This window comes from Pleurotus ostreatus (genome assembly GCF_014466165.1).
Source record: "Pleurotus ostreatus strain PC9 chromosome Unknown scaffold_3, whole genome shotgun sequence".
In the NCBI taxonomy this organism is placed as follows: domain Eukaryota; kingdom Fungi; phylum Basidiomycota; class Agaricomycetes; order Agaricales; family Pleurotaceae; genus Pleurotus; species Pleurotus ostreatus.
The window spans coordinates 2,845,797-2,870,713 of NW_023503158.1; the positions used below are offsets into that span (position 1 = coordinate 2,845,797).

At 50.3% G+C, this 24,917-nt stretch overlaps 10 protein-coding genes across 10 annotated transcripts; 8 read left to right on the plus strand and 2 right to left on the minus strand.

The window, feature by feature from the left end:
• Window positions 1–113: 113 nt before the first annotated feature.
• Window positions 114–2,181, plus strand: MSS1 (mitochondrial splicing system protein; the record flags this gene model as incomplete). Its single annotated transcript, XM_036775136.1, has 9 exons — window positions 114–456; window positions 541–782; window positions 835–955; window positions 1,005–1,148; window positions 1,207–1,372; window positions 1,423–1,505; window positions 1,557–1,797; window positions 1,855–1,976; window positions 2,051–2,181. 9 exons carry the CDS (start codon window positions 114–116, stop codon window positions 2,179–2,181), a joined length of 1,593 nt encoding a protein of 530 aa, XP_036633638.1.
• Window positions 2,182–2,824: 643 nt separating this feature from the next.
• CNB1 (Calcineurin subunit B) lies at window positions 2,825–3,777 on the plus strand (the record flags this gene model as incomplete). Its single annotated transcript, XM_036775137.1, has 7 exons — window positions 2,825–2,873; window positions 2,976–3,027; window positions 3,099–3,197; window positions 3,259–3,344; window positions 3,423–3,517; window positions 3,574–3,678; window positions 3,739–3,777. The coding sequence occupies 7 exons, from the start codon at window positions 2,825–2,827 to the stop codon at window positions 3,775–3,777; spliced, it is 525 nt and encodes a 174-aa protein (XP_036633639.1).
• A 2,769-nt stretch (window positions 3,778–6,546) lies between these two features.
• On the minus strand, window positions 6,547–7,190 carry PC9H_005574 (uncharacterized protein; the record flags this gene model as incomplete). Its single annotated transcript, XM_036775138.1, has 2 exons — window positions 6,547–7,050; window positions 7,107–7,190. 2 exons carry the CDS (start codon window positions 7,188–7,190, stop codon window positions 6,547–6,549), a joined length of 588 nt encoding a protein of 195 aa, XP_036633640.1.
• A 791-nt stretch (window positions 7,191–7,981) lies between these two features.
• PC9H_005575 (uncharacterized protein) lies at window positions 7,982–9,643 on the minus strand (the record flags this gene model as incomplete). The annotated part of the gene is made up of 7 exons (XM_036775139.1): window positions 7,982–8,086; window positions 8,138–8,214; window positions 8,275–8,470; window positions 8,522–8,791; window positions 8,842–9,012; window positions 9,064–9,299; window positions 9,358–9,643. 7 exons carry the CDS (start codon window positions 9,641–9,643, stop codon window positions 7,982–7,984), a joined length of 1,341 nt encoding a protein of 446 aa, XP_036633641.1.
• A 543-nt stretch (window positions 9,644–10,186) lies between these two features.
• PC9H_005576 (uncharacterized protein) lies at window positions 10,187–12,086 on the plus strand (the record flags this gene model as incomplete). The annotated part of the gene is made up of 8 exons (XM_036775140.1): window positions 10,187–10,337; window positions 10,394–10,429; window positions 10,483–10,528; window positions 10,576–10,599; window positions 10,650–11,219; window positions 11,285–11,530; window positions 11,587–11,635; window positions 11,694–12,086. The coding sequence occupies 8 exons, from the start codon at window positions 10,187–10,189 to the stop codon at window positions 12,084–12,086; spliced, it is 1,515 nt and encodes a 504-aa protein (XP_036633642.1).
• Window positions 12,087–12,998: 912 nt separating this feature from the next.
• Window positions 12,999–13,640, plus strand: PC9H_005577 (uncharacterized protein; the record flags this gene model as incomplete). The annotated part of the gene is made up of 3 exons (XM_036775141.1): window positions 12,999–13,014; window positions 13,067–13,126; window positions 13,177–13,640. 3 exons carry the CDS (start codon window positions 12,999–13,001, stop codon window positions 13,638–13,640), a joined length of 540 nt encoding a protein of 179 aa, XP_036633643.1.
• Window positions 13,641–14,038: 398 nt separating this feature from the next.
• SWD1 (chromatin binding protein) lies at window positions 14,039–15,791 on the plus strand (the record flags this gene model as incomplete). Its single annotated transcript, XM_036775142.1, has 9 exons — window positions 14,039–14,057; window positions 14,113–14,305; window positions 14,363–14,515; window positions 14,565–14,687; window positions 14,739–14,838; window positions 14,893–14,960; window positions 15,010–15,313; window positions 15,366–15,524; window positions 15,582–15,791. The coding sequence occupies 9 exons, from the start codon at window positions 14,039–14,041 to the stop codon at window positions 15,789–15,791; spliced, it is 1,329 nt and encodes a 442-aa protein (XP_036633644.1).
• A 914-nt stretch (window positions 15,792–16,705) lies between these two features.
• PC9H_005579 (uncharacterized protein) lies at window positions 16,706–19,220 on the plus strand (the record flags this gene model as incomplete). The annotated part of the gene is made up of 13 exons (XM_036775143.1): window positions 16,706–16,842; window positions 16,900–16,968; window positions 17,025–17,197; window positions 17,255–17,370; window positions 17,435–17,469; window positions 17,521–17,538; window positions 17,595–17,659; window positions 17,710–18,197; window positions 18,256–18,430; window positions 18,492–18,546; window positions 18,599–18,729; window positions 18,785–19,031; window positions 19,094–19,220. The coding sequence occupies 13 exons, from the start codon at window positions 16,706–16,708 to the stop codon at window positions 19,218–19,220; spliced, it is 1,836 nt and encodes a 611-aa protein (XP_036633645.1).
• A 739-nt stretch (window positions 19,221–19,959) lies between these two features.
• Window positions 19,960–20,826, plus strand: PC9H_005580 (uncharacterized protein; the record flags this gene model as incomplete). The annotated part of the gene is made up of 1 exon (XM_036775144.1): window positions 19,960–20,826. The coding sequence occupies one exon, from the start codon at window positions 19,960–19,962 to the stop codon at window positions 20,824–20,826; it is 867 nt and encodes a 288-aa protein (XP_036633646.1).
• A 1,147-nt stretch (window positions 20,827–21,973) lies between these two features.
• PC9H_005581 (uncharacterized protein) lies at window positions 21,974–23,963 on the plus strand (the record flags this gene model as incomplete). Its single annotated transcript, XM_036775145.1, has 4 exons — window positions 21,974–22,351; window positions 22,403–22,556; window positions 22,623–22,966; window positions 23,022–23,963. The coding sequence occupies 4 exons, from the start codon at window positions 21,974–21,976 to the stop codon at window positions 23,961–23,963; spliced, it is 1,818 nt and encodes a 605-aa protein (XP_036633647.1).
• Window positions 23,964–24,917: the final 954 nt, after the last annotated feature.

Sequence of the window (24,917 nt, forward strand, 5' to 3'; positions counted from 1 at the left end):
CGCTCTGTGTTCCCACGATCGCACCTCCGTTCTCACGTGGCCACTCCTCCATCGCAACTTCAACCTGAGACATTTATTGATCTGATGTTGATGGAATTTCACGGGCAGCGTAGATGATGCTGAAGACGTTTCGCCGCCAATGTCCTGCAGCAGCTCGAAATTTCCTTTGTGCCTCGCGAATACGTGGCATTTCTACCGTGACCCCATCAGATGCACAACGAAACACGATTTTTGCGCTCTCCACTCCTCCTGGCAAGGCAGGAGTCGCCGTTATACGCGTCTCTGGCCCTGACGCCCTCGACGTATGGAAGAGGATAATTCGAAATGCTAGAAGGCGCGGGGACCTTGGAAATGGAATATATTACCAACCGGAACAGCGGAAGATGGAGAAATGTAAAATTGTTCATCCAGAAAGCGGGGAACTCTTGGATGATGGTCTTGCGGTATTCTTCAGAGGTGAGATTGAGATATTCCTGCTCAGGCCGTATTCATCATTGATGATATAGCTATTTCCAATTCACGTTCGCTTTCACCAATTAGGCCCAAAGTCATTCACAACGGAAGATGTAGTTGAACTACACTTGCACTCTGGCCGAGCTATCATCTCAGCAGTGCTCTCTGCGCTTGCTACCATCAAATCATGCCGCCCAGCAGAGCCAGGGGAATTTACTCGCCGAGCGTTTCTCGGTGGCCGAATGGACTTGACTCAGGTTGAAGGCCTACGTGATTTATTAGAAGCACAAACGGACACGCAACGCAAGTTGGCTCTCCGGGCTGCAGCTGTGCGTCACATTAGCGCAGCCAATATCTGACGATGATCTGACAATCTATTAGGGAGACATGAGAGTCCGGTATGAAGAACTGCGAACGCAGATCATCCATTGTCTGGCCATGGTCGAGGCTCTTATCGACTTCGGTGAAGGCGAAGAGATCGAAGAGGGCATCTACGAGCAAGGTACGACCCATCATGTTACTGAAAATCCCTGTTTGCTGACTTGCCTCAGCTCAGGTCGAAGCCCGTAATCTGCTGCGGGCCATAAACGGCCATTTGAACGATAGTAGACGCGGCGAAATCCTCCGAACAGGCATTCGTCTCGCTATCTTTGGTCCCCCCAACGCGGGGAAGAGTAGCTTACTCAACTTTCTCGGTTTGTTGGCCCATCCGTGGATCAATCCGTCGCCCTGACTTTTTGTGATGATATGTAGCCCGGCGCGAGGCGGCTATCGTTACACCAATCCCTGGGACGACGAGAGACGTTATCGAACTCTCTTTGGATATCGGTGGCTTGCCTATCATTGTTGCAGATACTGCTGGCCTACGAAAGACTGAGGACCTTGTAGAGAGCATTGGTATCGAACGGACGAAGAAAGCGTAAGTAGTTACCTGATAAATTATTCGCCTGCGACTAACCTGTTCTCCAGCGTACAGGATGCGGACGTGTCTATTTGTGTGCTTTCATTGCCTGAAATGCTGAACAGCGTCGTATCACCTTCGAAAGGGAAAAGTCTAGAGGCCGCCGAACACCAGCGCGTGCCCCAAATTCCATCATCAGTAGCATCCCTCATTACCGAGAACACCTGCTTCCTCCTTAACAAAGCTGATCTACTTGACTCCACTATCCCAACCGCGTCATTGGGCGTCGCCTCGCAGCTACTCGAGCGGGCGATGGGGAAAGAAGCGAACGGTGAAAAAATGGAAGCTGCAGCTAGATGGGAGAATATCTGGGCTGTTAGCCTCCAGAATGGAAAGGGGACCGAAGAATTCTTGCAATCTTTCGCAAAGTCGCTGAAACATAGGTCCGTATGCTCGCCCGACTAATTTTGGGTCATTGTCGCTGATGCACCCGGGCGAAGATATGATATCTCCGCGGATGACAACGTGTTGAACGACTCGTACACGCCGCTGATTACCCATACCCGTCAGCGAGTACACCTCGAGTCGGCGGCGAGATTCATAGAGGCATTTCTCTCCACCCGTAAGCATTACAGCCTTTCAATTTTTCCGGCGAGGGCGGATGATTACGATATCGGTCGCTAACTTTCTTCGTAGCTCCAGAAGATGTAGTTCTTGCTGCAGAAGAACTTCGTTATGCTGCCCAAGCTGTTGGCAAAATCAGCGGCTTGATTGATGTCGAAGATGTGTTAGATGTTGTGTTCAAGGACTTCTGCATCGGTAAATAATTACCAAACATTTCTTTTGCATAAACAAGCGTCTACGCGGGACGGAGGCTCGCTCGAACAACTCATCCGTATAACCCTTTCCGCAGTAGATACGGAGCACATACGTTACGCTCGTTTGTAGGTAGCGCCTACGATTCGCTCCCAAACTTGGGCTGCGCTGGGTACGACTCTTTAGGGTATATCTACTTTTAATTTAGCCAGCGGATGGCTGTATTTCTCAATTTAATAGACCGTACTGTGAGCGCACAATGATTCATCTTCATTTAGTACTATCGGCAATGGTAATTACTGGTGATGGTAGTATCGGGAATTGCTAATCGTCTTCCTACTGCAATGTCATCAATCATAGATGCCGGGCACCTTAAGCTACAGCATTGGATTCTACACTGCGAAATGACGAGCAGTATTCCCCAAGTATCCGAAGCCCAAGTATTCTAAGCAGTAGTGCCCCAGCTGTCACGTGGTTTCTAGACACCGCGATCAATTGAATTGAATTGTGGACTTCCTTTGAACTTCGACTTCGCCACTGTATTCCGCTACCGTTCTTCCTCTTTTCCACCACCTGTGCGCATTCACAAGTAAAACATGGGTCAAACACGTCTGTACCACTTTTTGACTGGATTGCTGGACACTCAATGAAAGGATGAACCCAGCATCTCAGTTCATGGAGGACATGCAAAGGCGGTCCAACTGTGCGTGCGTCCTGTGTGTCAATAACCAGGGGACTGATGAATCGTGATCCGTGAAACTATACCATTGCTCTGCGCACTTGGCAAATGGTTCTATTGGGATAGTTACTCAGCCAGAACTTGAGCGGCTGAAGAAGCGATTTATGAAACTGGATAGGTGCGAAATCATTGTTCGCTTGCTCGCCGCGTTTCGAGATGTACTTGGCTGTTAACATGGATTGCGTTCAGTGATGGATCAGGATCAATTGACCGCGAAGAGTTCCTTCAGATACCGCAGATTGCAACGAATCCACTTGCCTCGCGAATGATAGCAATATTTGACGAAGAGTACGTGATCACGATCTGGAACAGCGCCGTAGTATCCCCTTTTTTGATCATGGGATTGCAGTGGTGGAGGAACGGTCGATTTCCAGGAGTTTGTTGGCGGCTTGAGCGCATTTAGCAGTCGAGGTGGTCGCGAAGAAAAGCTGCGATGTGAGTTCCCATCGCTTCCATCGCTTACAGCGCAGGTACTCTACACATGATACACGTGCTGATACCCTAGACGTCTAGTTGCATTCAAGGTCTATGACATGGATCGAGACGGGTTCATATCAAACGGCGAACTGTTTTTGGTATTGAAGATGATGGTTGGGAACAATTTGAAGGTCATCTATGTTTGTTTACTTCCAAAGACCTCATGAACTAGAATCGGATTCGACAGGATCAACAACTACAGCAGATCGTTGACAAAACAATAATGGAAGCTGATAAGGATGGTGATGGGAAACTGAGTTTTGAAGAATTCGCGACAATGGTGTCAAACACTGTAAGTACCTGCCAATTCTCCTTTGTAGACGCTTCGTCTCATCGACCCCGTGTGGCTTAGGACATCGTGAAACAAATGACGCTTGAAGATCTATTCTGATGTCTTGTATCTTGGCCGCTACTCGTCGCATCGCATTCGTTTTCTCTACACCGTGCGTACAGGTTCTCCCCCTATGCTTTCGACACCGCTCATTTCCACATTACGCAGATATTTCAACTTGTACCTCTTTTGTGTCATTGTTTTCGTACATATACGGATTATGCATAATTCATAATGACTGAAGAGCTGCGTGGTGGAATCCAGAGCTCACTGTTGTCCACAGGAAGACCTGGAGGCATGTGGGTTATCCGAATCTTCAATAAGCACCTGGTGAGTATCCATCCTTAGTGATTACCCTCGCTTCTGCCCATGGGTGGGGCAGAAGGAAATTGTATTGTCCATAATTGCAAACAAGTTTACTTTATACCGGCGGCCCGGAGGTCAGCTAACCGGCCCTCTGGCCCCCTAGAGCGATGCTTTGCTCGCCCTAGGCGCATATGCAGCCGAGCGAAGAGGACAGTGGGAGGGTGGGTCCGGACGCCGAACTCTTTATCCGCGACCTACTGATCCCGGCTCTAGGAGATTCCGGATTGGATTTTAGCGAAGTTGATCGCGACATCGAAGGCAAGTTCTGCTTACAGATCGCGTCGAGAGGCAATCGAGATTGTATGACGATCGCGAAGAGTGAGTTGGCTAGAATGTCCTCGCTCGGATTAAATTCGCTGATTGTGCGAAGTACATGCGTCAGCATGCGTAGAAGGTACGTGGAAGGTTTTGATGTGCGCGTATGTGTGCGTCTGAGGCGTGTATGTACACGGGCTTAGCGATGGGAGGCCCGAGGCACAGCGGCAGACGATCGGAAGGTGGTTGCTTGTTCTGACCGGCGAGCTCGAGATCCTTATTCCGGGCAGGCGTCGTGTGTGCTGATCCACTTTTCAAGTGCTAGTTGTGAGAGATGAACGTTAATGCATGTTCATGACTCTCTTCGTCATGAATTTAATGGAAGCAGCTATCAGAAAAGCTAGGAAGTGGGTCAGTCGAGTGGGTTTCTGCCGAGTCAACTAATTTTTGGGTGGAGGTTGGGACTCCTACAATCTCTGTTAATTAGGGCGGGTCGACAAGATAAGGACAGCAAAGGACAAACTCAGCCGTGGCGAATTGTTACTAGGTTGGCAAGCCACGATAAGCGTCCATTTCGAACGTCTATCGGTGCTCGCAACGGATTTCCGTGCTAAGCCTATATTGTGCAGATACCACAGGATGCCACCTCACGAAACCTGGCGAGTATATCGCAAGAATACCCCGAAAAAAAGCAAAAGATAATGATTGCGCGAAATGAAGGAGGTTATGACGAAAAACACAAATGTGGAATTGTATATTCCTCCGTGCTATGATGCTATTCCGACACCAGATCTCCACGTCCTAATCTTCAGCCCGATTGCGCCCATCCATAATCTCAGATAGACCGGGCCCGGTTATCTGTGAACGTCGACCCGGCCACGAGATTGTTTGAGAGCAAGCCCGTGCGCGATCATACGAGCGTCCTCCGAATGCGATAGCGAAAGTGCGTTGATTAACTTCGGGCGGGGCCTGTCATGGAGATTCGCCGGAAGGCATCGCGCAGGTACAAAGCAGAGGATCCTCCCGTTGCTTGGGTCGAACAGGGTGCGAGCCGAGCCTGCACTCTAGGCCATACGTTGAGTAGGTCGGACCGTCCGCGCATACGCAGAGTAGCTGTATCCATACAAATGAATCAAGGCTCTTTCAGCATCGTGTTCAGAAGGCTATCCATGAGATTAGCCGTGGCTCATCTTAGTCTTTATGCAAGTTTCGGAGAATCTGTTCGGGTGCCAATGACAGGATCTTCATGATTTGGCTGTTCGAGATCGACGACTAGCTTCGTAGCTTGTCTGCTGCATATCGCAAGTATGTCGGCTTTACCCCTCCCCACAACGCTTGCGTTCAGCGCCAGGATGTTTGAAACTGCTTAGCTATACCTGCTTTGCCCCCAATGGACAGAAAACCACCGTGGATCAATCAAACGGAGGGGTATCGCAACAACAGTTGATTGCATCAAATGCTTCAAGTGACAGATGAGTGGTGTGTTTCGACGACGAAAAAGTACAAAGTACAAGATGGTAGCCAAAGTCTCGATAAGAATTTGAAAGGTCGTGAAGGATGTGATGTCTACATACAAACATAGTAAAGTCCAAATGTCGGTGCCAGTGTTCCTTATTATACATGATATATGTACAATCAGGGAGGTTTATGCCAGAGAGAGAGATGATGGATTGGGGCGGAAAGCTGTCTAGGAATTACGTAAAAAGCGATGCTATTCTATGTTGGAGGGAGGGAATGAAAGGGCATGAATCACGTCCTGGGGCCTCAAGCACCCCAAAGGAACGCAGAAGGCTAATTGGAGGTCTCGACGGGGACGTCGTGTACAGCGCATACTCGATCCGTGGCCTAGAAGATTATTTACTCGAAAGGGAGGCCGGTCCGATAATAGGCTTGGATCCGGAAGTGCGTGTTGGGGTAATAATTGCCTCGCAGGGGTGCAGGCGGGGAGGTTCTACAGACAATAAGAACAAGGTGGCATGACACTTGCCCGATGTGTGTCAAGGAAGTCGCGACGGAGGACAGAGCGAAGTCCGATTGTCGGGCGCCAGTTGAGGAATCGAAGGACGGTGAATCCTCGAACCTTTGCGCGTGAAACGATGGATGACAAGGCGTGAGTCGAAGTATGTGCATGGAAGGTCGTGAATGTGGGTAGGGAGGAAGCGAAGATCAGAATGTCCGCGAAAACCCCGAAACGTCCTATGTCTATGCCTATTTCTGCTTTTGTGCAGCTAGAAAGGGAGAATGATGGGAAGGGCGGCCTGCTTGTGAGAATATGGAAGACGGCGACGTGTTCATTGAGTGGCTTTTGGCGGCCTGTTGGTAGAACGGGTCGGTGGTGGCAAAAGATGAGTTGGGGTAAGGGTCGTTTGTGAATGGGGAGGTGTAGGTGTAGGACGGGGAGTGGTTTTGGTAGGCATGTTGCTCAAAACTCGATGCTCCGTTGGTGGCTGACGATGATTGAGGCATTAGAAGATCCTCGACCATCCTTTCATCCTCTTCCATCTGCTCAGTGGCGGGGTATGAGTGGTCATCATGTTGGCTACCCCGCCGGGGGACGGTCTCGTAGAAGCGCTGCGCGTCCGCAAAGCTCATACTCGAAGACGGAGTCTGTGCGATGGGCGTGTTGCATGTCTGTGCGCGATTTGCTCGCTGCGTATATTGTCCACTTGCCGATTGCTGGATGGCTTGGGCAAGTGTCTGGGCAAGTTGCGCCTGTCGTGAGGCAATGGTGAATACACAAAGAGATAAACAATAAGATAACGGCATACCTGTAGCGCTGCAATGTCCATCGCCTCTTGGCCAATGTGGCTGGAGGAAAGGGAGGATACGAGGTCGTCGATGGAAAGGCTCATGATGGGGCGCGGATGAAAGGGGGTGAGAATGATAGCGTTGGGAAGCGATAGGCATTTTGAAGGATTGCTGGGAGACCAAGTCAGAGCGACATCGCCAAACACGTGCACTCTCTCAGGTACCCAGCAACATGGAGGGTGATAAGCGCTTCCTCGTTCCGGCGAGTGCTGCCGCTAGATCTCCGAGGTCCGCTCAGATCTCCACCAATTTGGAGCTAACAACAAGTCTAAAAGTAGACAATTCAGTCCACCCCGAACAGAGCAAGTTGATGAAGTCAGCTGTGTCGAACGCCAAATGTTGGTTGCTGCGCTTACTTCCGTGTAGCCCCCACTTTCCTTCTCCTTCAGACCAACGGCGACAACGTGTTTATCGGCGAAACATACGTCCATGTTCTTGCAGGTTCTTGCCAACGCAACCACCGTGCGTCGATCGTATCTTTGGTGTCCGCGATCCAGATCAGTCTGGGCGATACGATCACCGTTCCAAGATAAGATAACCGCAATATCAACAAGGCGGCGCCGGCACCGGTTATGAAAGGGAGATGTTTATTGCGTCCAACGTGCCGGTGACACACCCATGCACCCGTTCTCGACCAGCTTCGTCGGTTTTAAGCCTTGGTTCTTCTTTTGTGGGGGAGGTGACAGCTTGAGTGGGGCATCTCACGAACCTCCTTTGAGAATCAGAAACCTGTTGAATTCGGCCCGCCGGGAGATTGGGAAATGCTATCCCGAGGCAGCTCACACGCAATGCCACCTTAAGAATGGTGGAATTGATGTTGGCATGTGCAAAATTGCTATGACGGTACTTCAACAGAGGGGGCATCCGAACTGCGGTGTATGATATCTCCCACAAGGTCTGTGAATAACGCCGGTTCAACTGCATAAAGCAGTTGGTACTCCTGCATCCTTTGTTAAGAGACAGACGGAGGAATATTGCTTGTCCGACTGACCTGGATCACCGACGGGCATGCCTGGGCAAGTTTGTTACACACGTCTACGAGCTTCGATCTCAGAAGCTCGACAGTAGCTACGTGACATGCTGGATTAATTCAATAGATGTCTCATAGAGCAGGTGGGTACTGACCACTATTTGTGGCATCACCATCTTGAGTGGCTACCCAACATCTTCCGATTCCGTCCACTATGGAGCCCTTCCACCGGTGCATACGGGGAGCGCAGGCATCTATAACATGCCCAAGGGCCCGGGTAGAATGGAACTGGAAGTCTATTACACTAGAAGTGTTATTTTGGGAAAGAGGGTGCACAAGCTGCGGAATCAATGCCTGTGTGAAAATATCAATGGAGGGTGTGCGAGGTGATGCCGCGGAACGTACCTTGAGGAATCGCGTACAGCCCAGTCCCAGAGCGTCGATAACAAGGGGAAGTGCTTCTACTGAGGCCTCAACAGCGGCGAGATCGAGAGACGAATATAGCCAGATGCCACCGATGATACCATCTCCAAGGAGAGCACTCAGTTGATCGAAGCGGTCTTGTGAGCCTTGATCGGTTGTAAGTGTTGTCAGCGACACGGACGCGGGGATGGCTTCTCGGATAAGTGTGGCCGATTCCGGACGCTGAAGGTGGGCTAGACATGTTTGGAGCGACTGGCGAGACCATTCAGTCGGTTTCCTGGCGATGGCTAGGGTGATCTTACTGTGTTTAGAAGACCGTCTATGCCTGTCCGCTTTAGCACCGTTCTGGGAACTGTTCGTAGCATTTCAGAGACGATTTTGGCACCTTGCACTTTGTATTTGGCTTCATAGTCATCCAACAGGGTCATTATTGGTGGGATGATCAAGTGCCAGAGTTCATCCCAATAATCATTCTAACTCAGACATTAGCATATAGGACAAGATCTGCTAAACGATCCGCGTACTGGTATATGCCTCACGCACCAAGAGACCAGATTTGGGGCTCCTGGGTGGTCTTTCCACGATTGCGACTCATAGTAATCGCTTGAAGCGAGCGGTCCGCCTGCAGGTCGTGGAAGTTTCCGACCAGTGGATGTATGCAGTAACGGATGAGGATTGGTTCGAAATATCGGCTTCAGATGCTCGCTTAGGATTTGGGGCAGCAACTCGGTAACGGTGCCCTGAAAATGATTCAGGATATCTAGTCGCCTGGTCGTGATCACTGTATGCCTTCTACGAACATTGGGTTGCGGACTCACCAGTAGCTACACCCTTCGAAGTAGACGATACCCAAGGACCGCCGTCGAACTGTGCAACCGTGGCTACGACTGCAGCTTTCTGATTCCGTGACAAGGTCGAGCCGCCATCTTTTGTGGCAGCGTTGACGATAGCTTTCAGTTCCAGTAGGTTCTGCTCTGCTTCTTCCCTCCAAGTCGTCAGAATGTCATTATCCTCGAGATCAGGATATCGCTTGAATTCTGATGGGATTCGTAGTGATTCGAGATTCGAGATCAAGGCCCCAGCATTATCTGGAGACTCAGACATGGAAGTCGGAAGAAAGTTCGAAGTTACAGAAAGTGCTTGAAGTTGAACGCGTCCCAAATTTACTGGCACCATCACGTGATTATACGGATAAAGAACGTCTTTGATATCTCCTCCAAGTCCGTTCTTGCCATTCCGCTATCCAGAGCTTGCTCAGAACGTCGCTCGCTCGCGCTGTCGTTCATGTTTGATGCCTAGCCGAATTCCGTAGATACTGGTCAGAATGGTATGGCTATCATCCTCCATTACTTTTAGCAGTCGTTCCGAGATCTCGCAAGTCACAGTATTTGATGGCAGTTTTCGACGCTCTATCGCGGCGGTCGGATTCTCATGGTGCGATTGTGCCATGGGAGGAGCTTTCGTGACCTTGGGCACGGTGGTGGACAAGTGCCGCCGGGCTGATGTTCTCCATGTGTGATCAGGTGAGAGTTCGGTGTTTCGGCACAGAAACGACTTCTCAGGTTCTCATGACCGAAACTCAGCCCTCGGTGCATCTTTTGCGGCTTCGTCTTTGCCAGATTTCCGTTGTTGACGACAGGGGGGCCCATGGCGACCACAGAGGACCGACGCAAGCCCAAAGTCTTTACCCACGACTTCGGAATACTTCCCATCCCGAAACAGCTACGATATGACCCCAACAAGCCTTTCCATTTCGGTGTGGCCCTGAACCTGGCTTTTGGCTTTGCGAGCACTTTCAGTGAGTGGATTATACTTCGTAAACAAGTCCCCTCCAACGACTTACCATTCCATCAGCTGTTGCAAACTTGTACTACTGTCAACCACTTCTGAGTGAGCAGCTCGAATTGAGTGTATGACCGGATGCTGATCGCCGTCACTGGTAGTTGAACTCTCGAAGGCCTTCAACGTTTCTTACAGTGAGGCGTCAAAGTACGTTTCAGATAGACTACCGTCTCCCAGGAACTGACTCCGTCTAGCATTCCAACCCTGGTCCAAGCTGGGTGCGTGGGGTACACCAACACCGGTGCAATTACTAATCCTACTAGCACAGTTATGCATGTGGAATCGTCTTTATATCTCCCCTCGGAGACCTTGTGCGACGGCGGCAGCTTATCATAGTACTTGTTCTAATCTCAGCTTCCCTCTCCATTGGTCTCGCGGTCACCAGTAACCTTGCTGTCTTCGAGGCATTATGCTTCCTCATCGGTGTAGTTACTGTCACTCCCCAGATACTCCTCCCTCTTGCTGCTGACCTCGCCCCGCCCAATCGCCGAGCAGCCGCTATATCCATGGTCCTCTCAGGCCTCCTCTTTGGTGTCCTCATCGCCCGGGTCCTCGCAGGCGTGATCGGCCAATTCACAACATACCGCGTCGTGTATTACATGGCCATCGGCGTCCAGTATTTTGTCATGGTCGGCTGCTACTTTTTCCTCCCTGATTACCCAGCAAAGAACGACCATCTGACGTACTGGGATATCCTGTGGACAATGGGGAAGTTTGCATGCACTGAGCCGCTGCTCATCCAAGCGTGCTTGATCAATATTGCTGGAAGCGCGTGTTTCAGTAGCTACTGGGTGACACTAACCTTTTTGCTCGGTGGACCACCGTATAACTATTCTACGTGCGTAGAGTCATTTGCTTTCCTACTCTTTCTGCATTCAGGCGATTTATTTTCGTCCTTTACAGCTTGGTCATTGGATTATTCGGGCTCATTGGGATGTGGGGTGTCGCCATGGGGCCCCTCGTCGGACGCTTGATCGATAGGCTTGTTCCCTGGTATGCGACACTCGCCGCGCTGTTAGCCCTTATCTGCGTGCAGTCCATCCAAGTGGGAGCCGGTGGGATCCACGTCGCCGCTGTCATCGTCACCTGCCTGGGCCTTGACCTTTTCCGCCAAATGCAACAAGTCTCACTCTCCACCGCCATCTTCGGGTAAGCCTTCCCTCGAAACTAGTTAACTCGACTCTGTCGCTCACAAGCGAGGACAGAATCCTCCCCGAAGCTCGAGCGCGTTTGAACGCCGTGTTTATTTTGTCGGTGCGTACTTCATAGGACATCCGTGTCATGGTGGTTATTGACGGCAGTTTCATACTAGCTCTTTCTTGGACAAGTGATGGGCACTGCTGTAGGCACAAAAGTGTTCATCGAGCATGGGTGGCGGCCTGCAGCGGCGTTGAACCTGGCGTGGTATGGCTGGCAACTGTTTGTCTTACTCCTGCGCGGCCCGCACTGTTTAAGGCACACGTGGTTTGGATATGAGGGAGGATTGGAGTCTCGGAAGAGTGTCGTCGAAGCGCGGACTCGGAACGATGAAGAAGCTGTATCTACGGTTGTAGGGAACGGCGACGAGAAGCGTGCTAGCGATGATGTGGCGGAGGCGGAGAAAAATAGTGTGGAACGACGCGACGTCAAAGGTGTCGACGCTCCCAATGACACTACAAGTGACAAGGCTGTCAAGACGTTGGGAAATGCTGAGAAGAAGGATTGACAACTGCAACGGCCAATTAGATATGGTTCGTTCGATGTTCTACGTTACTTTACGAGCTCTACATACCATTGCTCGATGTACTACCCTTAGACTTGGAACACTCGTGTGCTTTCGACGTCAAATAACTCATCTGGGACGACACCACTGGTACTAGAGGGTCCGACCTACCCAAGATCATGAATCTCTTTGAGTTGAAATTTGACGTTGAAACACGGAGTCCTCGCAGAGGAATCATAACTCGACTGGCCGTCACACACGCATCAATGTCGTTCTCCTTTGCTGGTCTTTGCCCTACGAAGGCCTGCCACGGAGTTCCTGCTCCCTTTTCAGGGGGTCAGGGGGGTTCTCTCTTAGTTGGAATGCATCAGGAACCATGAGATTCGCAACTATCTCGCGTCTAGCTCGCACCGCCGCTCCCGGGACCGCAATTGAAGCTGTGTCTACGTAAGTAACGTAATGCCTCCGAGGTTCTTGAAAGTTGCACGCCATATGATGTGATATTGCACCCTTAAAGCTTGAGTTTCGTATTTTTGTGAACGATAAATTCATGCTCTCTGAGTGGGCCGTAGTGCACGAAGACCCGTCCTATTTACGCACTGGTTCTATTAGCTGAAATATAACGCCTTGTCGTCAGAGAGACGGCATCAAGCGACGTCCTTATGGGATCGTCACGTGACATCTGATGGTCGCTGCGCGAAATATCTTTGTCATTTCTCTTTCTTTTCTCATTTCCTCTCATTTCTAGCTCTTTCGTCTGGCTAGTCTCGTTTCGCGCGCGCTCACTGTCGCGCTTCGTTCTTGAATCTCCACATTCGTTTAAAACTCACGCTCTTTCGCAAAATTCGCTCCGTCGTGCACTTGGATCCAGAAGTCAACTTCCCGGTACATATATCACTTTTCAAGTAAATAACAATGGCTCCTCGTGCTGGTATGTGCCTTAGTTCTACAGATTGGACGCTGTTTCTGAGAGGAGGACTCAGGTCCTCGTATTCACCGCCTTCCTCAACGTCTTGATTATACCCTCATCCCCGCACCGCTTGGTGAGTGATCATCACACGGATTGTCACACCAAACTAACCCCCATGCGCAGACCTGTCCCTTCCCCTCGTGGCAGAGAAGTCTGCGCTTCCAGCCATCATCGTCACCCCCTCATCTCCAACCACGCCCCACGACTACTCCATCGCTTTCCTCGCCCCTCCCGAAAAGCCCTCGTTGAAACAGCGCATCACGACCTTCGCCGCACCTTTGAAAGGCCCCTTCATCCTCAAAGCGCGCACGATGCTGCTCATCGTCATCGTCATCTTCGTTCTCGTCTGCCATGTCGTCACACACAGCCTCGCGTTCCGCCGCCCGCATCTCGAATTCTCCGTCCAAGGCACTGATGGACATCTGGTCGAGAATGCACCGTTCAACTGGTTTGGGTTCCGATCTCTATGGAGTGACGAAGAAGCACGGAGCGAAAGGGAGTTTCTTGTGATTGATGAACCGGTGGTACCCACACCCAATCACAAACCACACCCACGGCGTATCCGTTCCCATACGCCCATACCCTAGTGCTGATAGTAAATGCTTTATTTATTGCTTCTCGGTGCATCCCTTGGTTTACAGTGTTCCTTCAACGTGCATGTCCTTATTATTGTTGCTATCGTGCTTTACAAACTATATTTCGTGCTTTATATTTGCTGTATATATCGTTGGTTAAACGCAGATGTGTTGCAAGTTCTTTCGTCGAACTCTTCAGCTATGTTGAAACTGGCTACAAGCTTGATCTTGAATTGGGTGGAAACGTGGAAATATGAAAGTCCCCTGTCTACATTCGGCTACCTCGCTCTATTGCCTTATATGGTACATGTGACGCGCCTTTTTTAGTAGTGTGACTGTCGACGTACGCGTGATTGGTGAACATTGGGACTTCGTCGCGAACCTGCACCAAACTCTCCGTAGTCCTCTAAATGAACGGCTCGATACTTAGTAAAAGCCCATACACTCTACCTCCTCGTCGCTAACATTAATGGCACCTGGTCAGGCCCATTCAACGTCTCCCACCCTACGGCTATTCAAACATCTCTCCTCGATCGAGCCAGTTTCGCAAAGTTCGATCCATCAGGAAGGTATCTTGCCACCGGGAAATTAGATGGTTCATCTTCGATTTGGGACCTGGAGACGCGGTCAGCCATAAGACTTCTGGATGGTCATGTTAAGGCCGTCACCAGTGTGGAGTGCGTGCGATACCCAGAGCCCGAGTGTCGTGAATTGACATAGTGGGCGTTCTATAGTTGGTCGAGATACTCTCGCTACCTCCTTACGTCTTCAAGAGACTGGAATGTGATTATCTGGGACTTGGCCTCCCCCTTTGACCCCCCTCAACGCCACACGACTATTCGCTTTGACGCACCAGTCGTATCTGCCTCGTTCCATCCACGAAACAGGTGTGTCTCTCTGCGCACTCCGTGTCAAATAGCCTTTGATATCCTCTAGCAATATAGTTCTTGCACTATTAAGCACAGGGGATGCATTCGTAGCCGACCTCCGCAAAGAACATCGGTCGCGGATGGAATTATGTGAAGTATATGATGAAGCAGATGAGAGCACGAAGCCTCGGTGAGTAGTGCTATCTTATAGTGAAGTGACTACACCTACGGCATAAATCAGCTCGGCCATGACAGTTGCACGGTTTGATCCCACTGGAAAATACATATTTATTGGGACCGCTGCGGGTTCCGTCCTGGTCTTCAATTCTCGTACAAAATCTGTCAGTGTACCCCCGCGTTTATGAACCAACCGGCCTACCTAACTACGTGCGCAGATGGTCGCGCGACACAAGATCTCGGGTGCTGGTGCAATGAGAGGCTTTGACTTTTCCAAAGGTGGCCGGTGAGTATGTTCTAAGGTCCCAGTCAATATCAGGTTAACGGACCATCAGCCGCCTCGTGACAAATTCATCCGACCGTGCACTTCGCCACTTCAACCTTCCTATCTATCCTTCGCCATCATCCGCATCCGACCCTCTTGAGTATCTCGATCAGGAATTGAAGCCCATCTACCAATTTAATGACCCTATCAATAAAACGGCGTGGCACACGATGTCTTACAGTCCTGAAGGTCAATGGCTTGCAGGGGGCGCCGCCGATCATGCCACTCATAAAATATACATATGGGACATTGTGAATGATGGCCAATTTGTCTGCACGCTGGATGGTGGGAGGGAACCGCTTATTCACTTGCACGTACGCCTCCGCGATCCTCCTTCGTTGCGTCATCTGACCTCACATTTGCCAGTGGCACCCAAGAAAATCGGTGATCGCATCGACAACTAACCAGGGAAACATCCTTATATGGCACTGTCCAATACCGGAACGCTGGGGCGCCTTTGCAGGCGGCTTTGAAGAGGTTGACGAGAACGTTGAGTATCACGAGCGCGAGGATGAGTTTGACATAGTAAGTTCTTACCTTCCAAAGACAGTGTAATTCATTCCTCTCCGATCTCTCCCATAGGAAGACGAAGCAGAGACAACTCGTCGCAAAATGAAACGCGAAGAAGAGAAGGTCGATATTGATGGGTTCGACGACGCTCTAATGCAGCAGACTACACCTGTGGTCGCGCCGAAGGATGACGAAGACGTAGCTTGGGCAGACGATGAACCAGACGATGACAAGCCCGAGTGGAAAATGGCCATAATTATGGTAGAAGAGGATTATCTATGAGTAGTCTCTAGCATAAGCCCCTTTCCTGTGAGGCTGCACTTAGCGCTGGAACAGTGCAGCGCCGCAACGTCAAGCTCTCCCTTCCATTCTCTTACAATCATGCGCAGTAACTTGAACTGGGCTAATCCGAAAGGGCTTAATCGCAGCGTCTAGGACTCTCTTGAGAAGAATGACCCACCACGGATCTATCTGGTGGCAGTGACCATGTACGGCGAAGACAATGCGATGTACTCATTCGCTACGGTGTTGCATGACACCGGGGCGTGGCACTTGTACGATGCCTACGATCTTTCTACAGTTCTGGAAATGCCAAGCAAGTACGACGTGTCGTAGAACCGCTAGAAGCTAGCTAACCGTTCAGCACGGAGTGACTGATGCTTTATATCATGGTGATCCCGCGTCCTTTATATTGTTCCTACTCGCGTTCTGATGCTCTGTTTCTTAGCGATGCTCCAAACTTTCATATTACCTCGGCATGCCGAAATCCAAGGCTAGAGGTAAACAGACATTTTGCCTCATCAACGATATGGGCGAGGCGCTGCGTGATGTGCATGATCCATATCCATTGGTGTGATTCAACGCGTTATTTCGGTTCATCACTTTCTTCGAAGATAATGCGCTTACCTCCCGTATGGGGCATGTACGCCGCGTGGTGCAGTCAATAACTGACCTCTTCTCGTCAAATTTCTGACATATTGTCATCAGTCATCGTTCAGTGACTCCACTTCATAGTAGGGCTTGGGACGCCGGCAACGTAAGTGGTGAGTAAGATCTCGACGAGACTCGTGCTACATTGGGCTGATTGCTTCCCTGACTGCGTATAAAGCAGGTATTGGAGGTGCAGCCCACTCTCAGCCTTCTGTATTCTGCATCTCTCTACCCTACCCACAGTCTTTCCTTTGTTTCGCGTAGCCATGAAGCTTTCAGTTTCGTTGCTCGCACCCACATTCCTTTTTTCCCTACTAGTCCTCGCAGCGCCTGGCCTTCCTCGCTCTTCTGGTTTGACTCCCCGAGCTTTTGTCTCAGGTACATGGGGTCTCGTCCAGGAAGGGTAAGATATGCATGCATGCACCGTCGCCTCGCAGCTAATGGTGTCGCCGTCCATCAGCACCACTGGTGTCAGTGCCCAACAAATGGTCATCGTTTCCGAAACCAAGGCCATCATCTTTGATAAAGTGTGAGATCTTCGCGCTCAGCCATCTGCGAGTGGACCAGACTCTCATTATGTCTCAGAGAGCGCAACCCGTTGATGGTGAATGGACACGCCGCCTGGGCTGCGGAGATTGACCTACCCTCGAGAACTGTCCGCCCTCTTAATCCAATCACCAACACCTGGTGCGCTACTGGAAGCTTCCTCGGCAACGGCACATTCATCAACTCGGGTGGCAACCCAATGGTTGGTGCTGGTAAGTCACCACTTGTCCCATGTTGCCTTCAAACATAATTTCATGAACGATATTTAGGTGCCAATGGTTTGCAAGGTCTTCGCATGTTTAACCCATGCGATGATGGAACCTGTGATATTATGGAGAACACTCGGCGCATTCGTCTCACTTCAAATCGTTGGTATCCTTCTTCCGTACGTGGTCTTCTCTCGTTTCCTGAGGATTGAACGGAGCCCTGACATATATTTATACGTACAGGCCAGGCTTGAAGATGGCTCTGTCATGATTCTAGGGTAAGTGTGGCGTCTTTCCTTTCTTGAATGGTTACTGATCATCAGCTACAGGGGCTCCGTATCTGGAGGGTATGTATACGACAATCCAGCTATAACGCAATATTCACAACTCCCTATGGCGATAGGTTTATCAATGGTGCCGGTGTCAATAACCCTACTTATGAATTCTTCCCGCCCAAAAATATAAACGGTCAGTGAATTGCTCGACAACTCTACTAGCCTACATAACGGTCAATATAGGCTTCAACGGTCTCCGGATTCCTAGCCAGTTCATGGTCGACACACTCAACGGCAACCATTTCCCAAACATGCACGTTCTTCCCGACGGCCGAATCTTCGTCTCAGCCAACCAGCAAGCAATGATCCTTGACTGGAAGACAAACACTGAGACCCGTCTCCCCGGAATCCCCAATGGTGTACGCATCAGCTCTCCTTTCTCCGCAGGCGCCGTTCTCCTCCCCCTTACACCCGCGAACAACTTTACCCCGGAAATCATGATTTGCGGTGGATCGACAGTTTCAGACCGCGTCAATCCCAGCACATTGTCATCTCAGACGCCCGCGTCAGATCAATGCGCCCGATTGGTGTTGACGACCGCTGGTATAGCCGCTGGATGGAAGGTAGAGAGGATGCCCCAAACCCGGATTTTCGTCGAATTGGTTCTGTTGCCCGATGGTCGCGTGCTGTTGGTCAATGGTGCGAGGACTGGTGTGGCTGGATACGGTAACGTGAGTAATAGTGATAGAGGTAGGGCCAAGAGAAGGTCACTGACGCAGAGTGCGATAGGTCGGCGACCAAATCGGCCAAAGCAATGCAGACAACCCAACTCTCACTCCAGTTGTGTACGATCCCAACGCGCCGGCTGGACAAAGATTCTCGTCCGACGGTATCCCTGCATCAACCATCCCCAGAATGTACCACTCGACCTCTTCGCTCACTCCCAACGGTACTATATTGGTTGGTGAGTCAAATACCGACTTTTGAGTGCATCTGTACTTTTGTTGATGTCTTGGCGCTCGTAGCTGGATCCAATCCTAATGACGACTTCTCTACTGCTAAGTACCCTACGGAATACAGGTAGGTTGGCAGTTTGCGGACGAGGCGAACACGATTGACAGGCAGATATCAGGATGGAATTTTTCTCTCCGCCCTACATGTTCCGACCCCGCCCAACCTATACCGGGCTTCCTGCTACGGTCAACTTTGGCACTTCTTTCACTCTTAACGTAGTGCTTCCATCGACAGCTACCAGTGTTGTTGGTGCGTTGTTACTTCCATTCCACTGGACCATATGCTTATGCTCATCAAACGTTAGTAAACATTATCGACCTGGGATTCGCGACACACGGTGTTCACATGGACCAGCGACTCGTTCAACTGCAAGCCACTCTTTCCCCAGACAGGAGGTCTCTCCGTGTTACTGCGCCTGCTAACGGTCGTATCTATCCTCCCGGACCTGCATTCGTGTACGTGGTTACGAACGAAGGTGTACCCAGCTTTGGACACAAGACGATCATCGGGACGGGAGCTTCGCCTCCTGTCAACCAAGCTGCGATCAACAAGTATGTCTATCACATTACTTGGCTTTTATCGGTGTAATGCTAATTGGCGTGTTCGTGTGCAGTATGCTCGCCAACACATCTGGCCCCGCGGCCGTGGCGAAGGCACAGGCAGTCCCGTCGCCAACCTCAGGCGAAGGAAGCCACGTTGCCAGTGAAGTCATTCCTGCCCCCGAGCAACCGACCGCCTAAATCTATGGACGTTCACTCTAACCCCCATCATTCATTTGCCAAAGACTTCTGAGAACACTTCGTTTATAATCGTTGTACACTTCATGTGTGTGATACGACATCCTGTTCCCGTGTGTGTAGTAGTTTTGAATATTCGCTTTCCATTTACTGGTCGATTACCTCGTTTCGCCTTGGTAAATTTCCACGGAGCCGCTTAGCGGACGCTGAAAGCCATGTAGCAATCGAGATCGCTATCCAAGTGCGGACAACATTGTCACCTGGCTTTGTTTCTGGAAGTAATGCACTCCTAGGGTTGTGTCGGGTGAGAATCCGAAGTAGATAATAGATTGATGCCAACAAGAGCCTTCTCTAGAGGCCTATGCACCACAACGCATCAACCCCCAGCATCTCCCAGAAAAGAATGCACTAGCGAAGTCGTCGTTAGCAACGAACTTCAAACTCCTCACAATAACAGGGGTGTCACATGATCAATACTGAAGTCAAGGAGCGATGGTCGACCAACGACAGGCTCTTGTCTACTCTCGTTGGGTTGCGCTGTATATGTCAGTGAGACAACCTGATATTCATAGCTGAAACGCCCCTACATTCGAGACAATAATACGTGTTGCTTTGGCCAGTGACCACCCCTGTCATCGCTTTGACCGAAAAAAAGGATAAAGATTGTGGTTTTGTATATAAAGGAACAGATTCGTTGACATTCCCTCAGTTTATCCGCCCATAGAAATCACTTCTTAGCACCATGTCACACCAAGACAAAGTCGTCTTCCTCGCATATGATACTCAGAAGAAGTCATTTGATGTCATAGAAGAACCCGAGGCTTCCTCATCGCAAACCCCACTCGCCACTCCCGCCGCCGGCGCCACCGCGACCGAGAGTCCAAGTGCCGCCTCTACGACCTTCAGTGTCGAGCTTTCTCAGACTAGCGCTGCTGGCCCCAGCCGTCCGAAGGTTCTCTGTCCCCGAGTCCGGCATATGATGATCGAAGGTCTCGCAGTGATGGCCGTCGGTAACTGCGTCACAGTCCCAACTCGGACCCGAGAATGTGGATGGTCAATCCAAACCATTGGTTTTCTACAAACTAATACGAAGGTCACGTTTCGCACTCAACTCGCTGGGATGCTGGCACGTTTCTCCGCGCGGCAGAAGCAGAAGGCGGAACTAGCCCAGCAGTCGATGAGGCCGAGTGGGATTCGTGTGGTTCAGCCGAGTGCAAGGCAGACGCAGACTCTCCCACCGATTCGAAATATGCTTCCGGAGGGCTTTCTTGACTCACTTCCACGCACCGCTCCGCCGCGTGTAGCCGTTCAACCACCCACTCCAGCCAGCAACACTGGTGGAACGCAGCAGGCGGAAACATCCCAGGCTGCGCTACCCCTTGGCTCGACGGCTAAGCACAATATTCATGACCCGGCATCCAAGTCAAGAAGTAGCACAGCTCAGCGCCCGCGAGGATGGCTTCAGTCGCTGCCTGAGCTACCACCACTCATTCCTAAAGCGATGATACACTCGATAGCCGATAAGGAAACGCCAACGACCGGCGCAAAGAGAAGTGATACACGAAAGCAGAAGAGCTCCTTGCAGATACGGGCCAAAGTGAGTTCTTAGGTCTCATCAAAGTTGCACAGATACTTAGCATTTTTGGTCGCAGGACTCTATTGTTTGATCCACGGCGCCCAAAGGAGAGTAGCAGGATATTTTTGTAACCATATGCATATGTACCCTATGGATATATGAGCTTGAAATATGTCATACCTTTATCTAAACGGTCGCTATCGATTCCTAGTATCGTCAATATGAGTATAACGTTGGTAGAGAGAAGACTCGCCGTTGTTACTTCTGGCAGTTGAGAATGAGCCACCGATAGCGCGTTCTGAACACGATAGATTCGATTTCATACCCTGAAAACATCGTGGTTCAGCACCAAGAGGTTTCATGTCACGTGGTGGCGTCGCGCAATGAGGCAAGCTTCATTTCTCCTCTTGACACGCGTCCTCTTCCTCGTACATGTCGTATTTGGTACAGGGATCCGACTGCGTCTCGTTCAGGAACAGCGATGCCATTCAGGATCGTAAAGGAAGAAAGTCTTTTACACCAATCAGGCTTTGTCGTGATTGTCAGAAATCGGCCACAAATGATCTAGCCACCTGCGAAGAAGTGTGCAGGTTCAAAGGCGAGTACTCCGTGGATCAGATTTCTTCGACGGGGGGTGTGCTGAACAGAGAGCTCAAATATATAGGAATCCGTCGCGTCTGCACGGAAACACTGGAAGTTGACTTCCTTGGGGGTCGATATACTCGGTTCGTGCCCGGCGCGGATAGTGATTATGTATATACGCGACCTTTCGTCCCGAAGATTACAAGGCACGACATTACATTGCTTAGGGTACGTATATCATCCAAGTGCGCGTCTAGCTCTCCTTACTTATCCTACAAGTCATACATTGCTCCACTTTTGCTTCCAGTTGTCGCGCAAAGTCTCGCCTTGATCAAATCATACGAAGAAATAGTTTGCCCCACCACAAAGTCCCCGTCCTCTCAAGATAAATGCGGTGAGCATACTTATACTACGACTCCCCCCTTGCTAAGTTGATACTCGAGATACGTGCAAGTGGACATTACAATTCGTGTTTTGGCTTTGCAGCCGATGTGGTCGCTACTCATGCATCACTTGCAGGCCTTCGCGTCAGAAGTGCTGTCGTGCTGGAGAATTGCTATTATCAACAGTAACTTCGGAGGATCTTTGTGACTTATCCATGGAGCTAGATATCGTCATATCATCACGGCCTCCAAAATCTAGAGACGACGCTACAGAAGTATCTAACGTCGAACCCCTCATCCAGGAAGCCCTAGACCCCGAATCGCGAGCAACGCCTGTTCTTCGGGAAGAATGCTCTTATGCGCAATTCGATTCATTTTGGTCACTCGCCCTCCCAATCGTTGTGCGATCCTATGCCAACTTACATGGTCCATGGTCCCTGCCTGGTCTTGCTAGTGTCCTTGGCGAGGATGCATGCGAGGTACTAGACTGCGAGAATCCACAATACGCCAAGACAACCACTGTTGATCTCTTCCTAAAAGAGTTGGCCAATCCTTCACATCTAGCGCTTGGTGCTCCAGTGTTGAAACTCAAAGTCAGTCATTACCAGCATTGAACCAGTTGTTTAATATTGTGATCAATTCAGGACTATCCAAAGAGGGCAACCTCTGAACGGGGAGCGTCAATATTGTCAAGGGACCTCCAGTCCTGTCTCCCGGTACCCAAGTACACCAGCGAGGACGGCCCTTTGAATGTCACTACTTTGTATTCAAGTAATTACCAGCATACTCCTTACTTCGGTGACTATTTGCTCTACACTTCATAAACACACGTACACTGATCACGATTTGTTCTCGGCTCGATAGGACCTGTTTATAACGCTGGGATGATCAGTCGACAAGACGAAAGTTCACATGGGAATACCCGTTTGCGCATGGAGATCTTTGACACGGTGTATATCATGCCAACGCCAGGAAAAGCCCGATGGCTCATCTTCCCAAGCGAATACACCGAGAAACTAATTGACTTCATTTGCGATCGATTGCAACCGAACCTCGACAACCCGGAGGTCACACCCTCGCTCAACGACTATCACGTATATCTGTCACCAATCGATTTAGCTGAACTCCGTGAACTCGGAATTGTCCCATTTACATTTGATCAACACGAACGTGATGTCGTCTTGATCCCGGCCGGATGCGCCTACCAGGTTAATACGGCCAACGGACTCAATATAACCTAGCATTCTGATTATTTTTCTGCAGATCCTAAACATGACGCCGTGTGTCAACGTTTCATTAAATTTCCTCGCGCCCCAGAGCCTCAAAAGATGTTCTGAAGCCGATGCCCATTTTCGTGCCTCCTCTTGTTCAAGGGATGCTCTCCAATTTGGACTGCTCCTCATTCACTCTTGGATGTCTCTATCAGTTGCCGAAAGTCAGCTTGGGGACGAGCCACCGACGATTGCGCCCAATAAGTGCCCCGATCCCGACTTCAAGTTGGCACCCGCCAAGTTCAAAACAGAAACCCTTTTGAGAGAACTCGCGACATCCACTGCAGCTGACGCCGAAGCGCTAGACCCGGATGAAGATACCATGGAAATCGATGCTGCTTGTACGTCGTCTCCGACTCCCGGCAGCATTACTAGGTCCTCTGCGACGCCAGCACATCCTGTCTCAGCCACAGACCCAGAATTCAAAGTGGCTGTCAAACATGCCCTTTATCAGTTAGGTATACCTATACCTGGACTTGTGCAGAGGCTACCGCAGTATCCCTCGCCTGAACACTATATTCCGTATAATTACCTACATCCTTTCAACTTCCACTATCCTTCGAACATGGCTTCTCTGGGATATGCCCTCCCCACTCCAACAGCTCGTCCACTTCCACACCAACTGGCAATGCCGCTCCCAATACCCATGCCGTACTCAGGAAGCATAGGGACCGGAAACGGTCCATCTATCCACACATGGGACTCCTCCATCCCTATTACGCCACAGGACCCCAAAGTCGAACAATCCTCGACGAGGTCGCTAGCCCTCGACCCCTCCGGATCCACAAGTATCTTCCGGATAAAAACGTTCGACAGAATCCAGCGTCGGCAGCGTCGATGTTACAACTGTGCACGGCCTTACCCAGAATGTCAAGGATCGCGGAAACGAGACGAATGCAGCATGAAACCCGAGAATGCTAGCAGATCGAAATGACGTATACTTTGTTGCCTTGTTTCTGGATTTCGACTGCATGGTAAGCATGGCTCTGAGTAGACTAGATCAAAGTCCTCACTAAAAGTTAGCACTTACCATCGAGCTACCATCTTTTGATATCGGCTGGTTTTCCCAACCACGTAGTACAGGATGCCCCTTATCCCCATTTTAGACAGATCATAGAGAGACCTGGGATACAAGTGGTGTACAGCCCCGCGACCCGCGCGTCCGATACTAACTTTGACATTCAATAAACTGATTCTGACATTACTCAAGCAATGCTATCCTCGTCATTTACACCCGCCGCAAACCTCAAACCCGAAATACTGCTTACTTGACTGGAGATGTCAGGGTCCAAGATGGAGTTGACACCAACGGAGTCTCTCTGTCCGCTCTGTCGGAGATTGAGGAGCATCCGCGTGGAAAGTACAGAATGCAGAGCTGACTGTGTTCTGCAAGCCCCAAGATGATCAGCAACGCGCACTCCAGTGAGCGGCCAGAACATACGAAAGAAGCGGATTGGAGAATTGAGGCTTTGGATGTAGAGATTAGTACACAAACCAAAAGAAGTACGGGCACGCTTACAGGCTGGGTCAGGCTGACAATGAGATTGACAATGGATAGCGCTGGAAATCGCCTCACTGTAGGGGTTCCGCCGCAATTCATAAAAGGAGACATACCAAGCAAAGCGGTAAAGTATACAACACCTAGTAGGGCCGGAGGGTATTAAGCGATTTGAATACAGTGATGGCAATAACCTACCGTCCTTATAAAAGGTATACATCATTGATGAGGAGGGTATGCCTTTGACTAGGTATCTAAGCTGAGTTCGGCAGCAAGTAATTTGTTTGAGAATGCTTACTCTGAGATCTGACCGCGACAATAACCATCAACAGGAAAACGCCTAGATGTAGATCATCAATTCGAAAAGGGGAATTGAATATACTCTGAGCC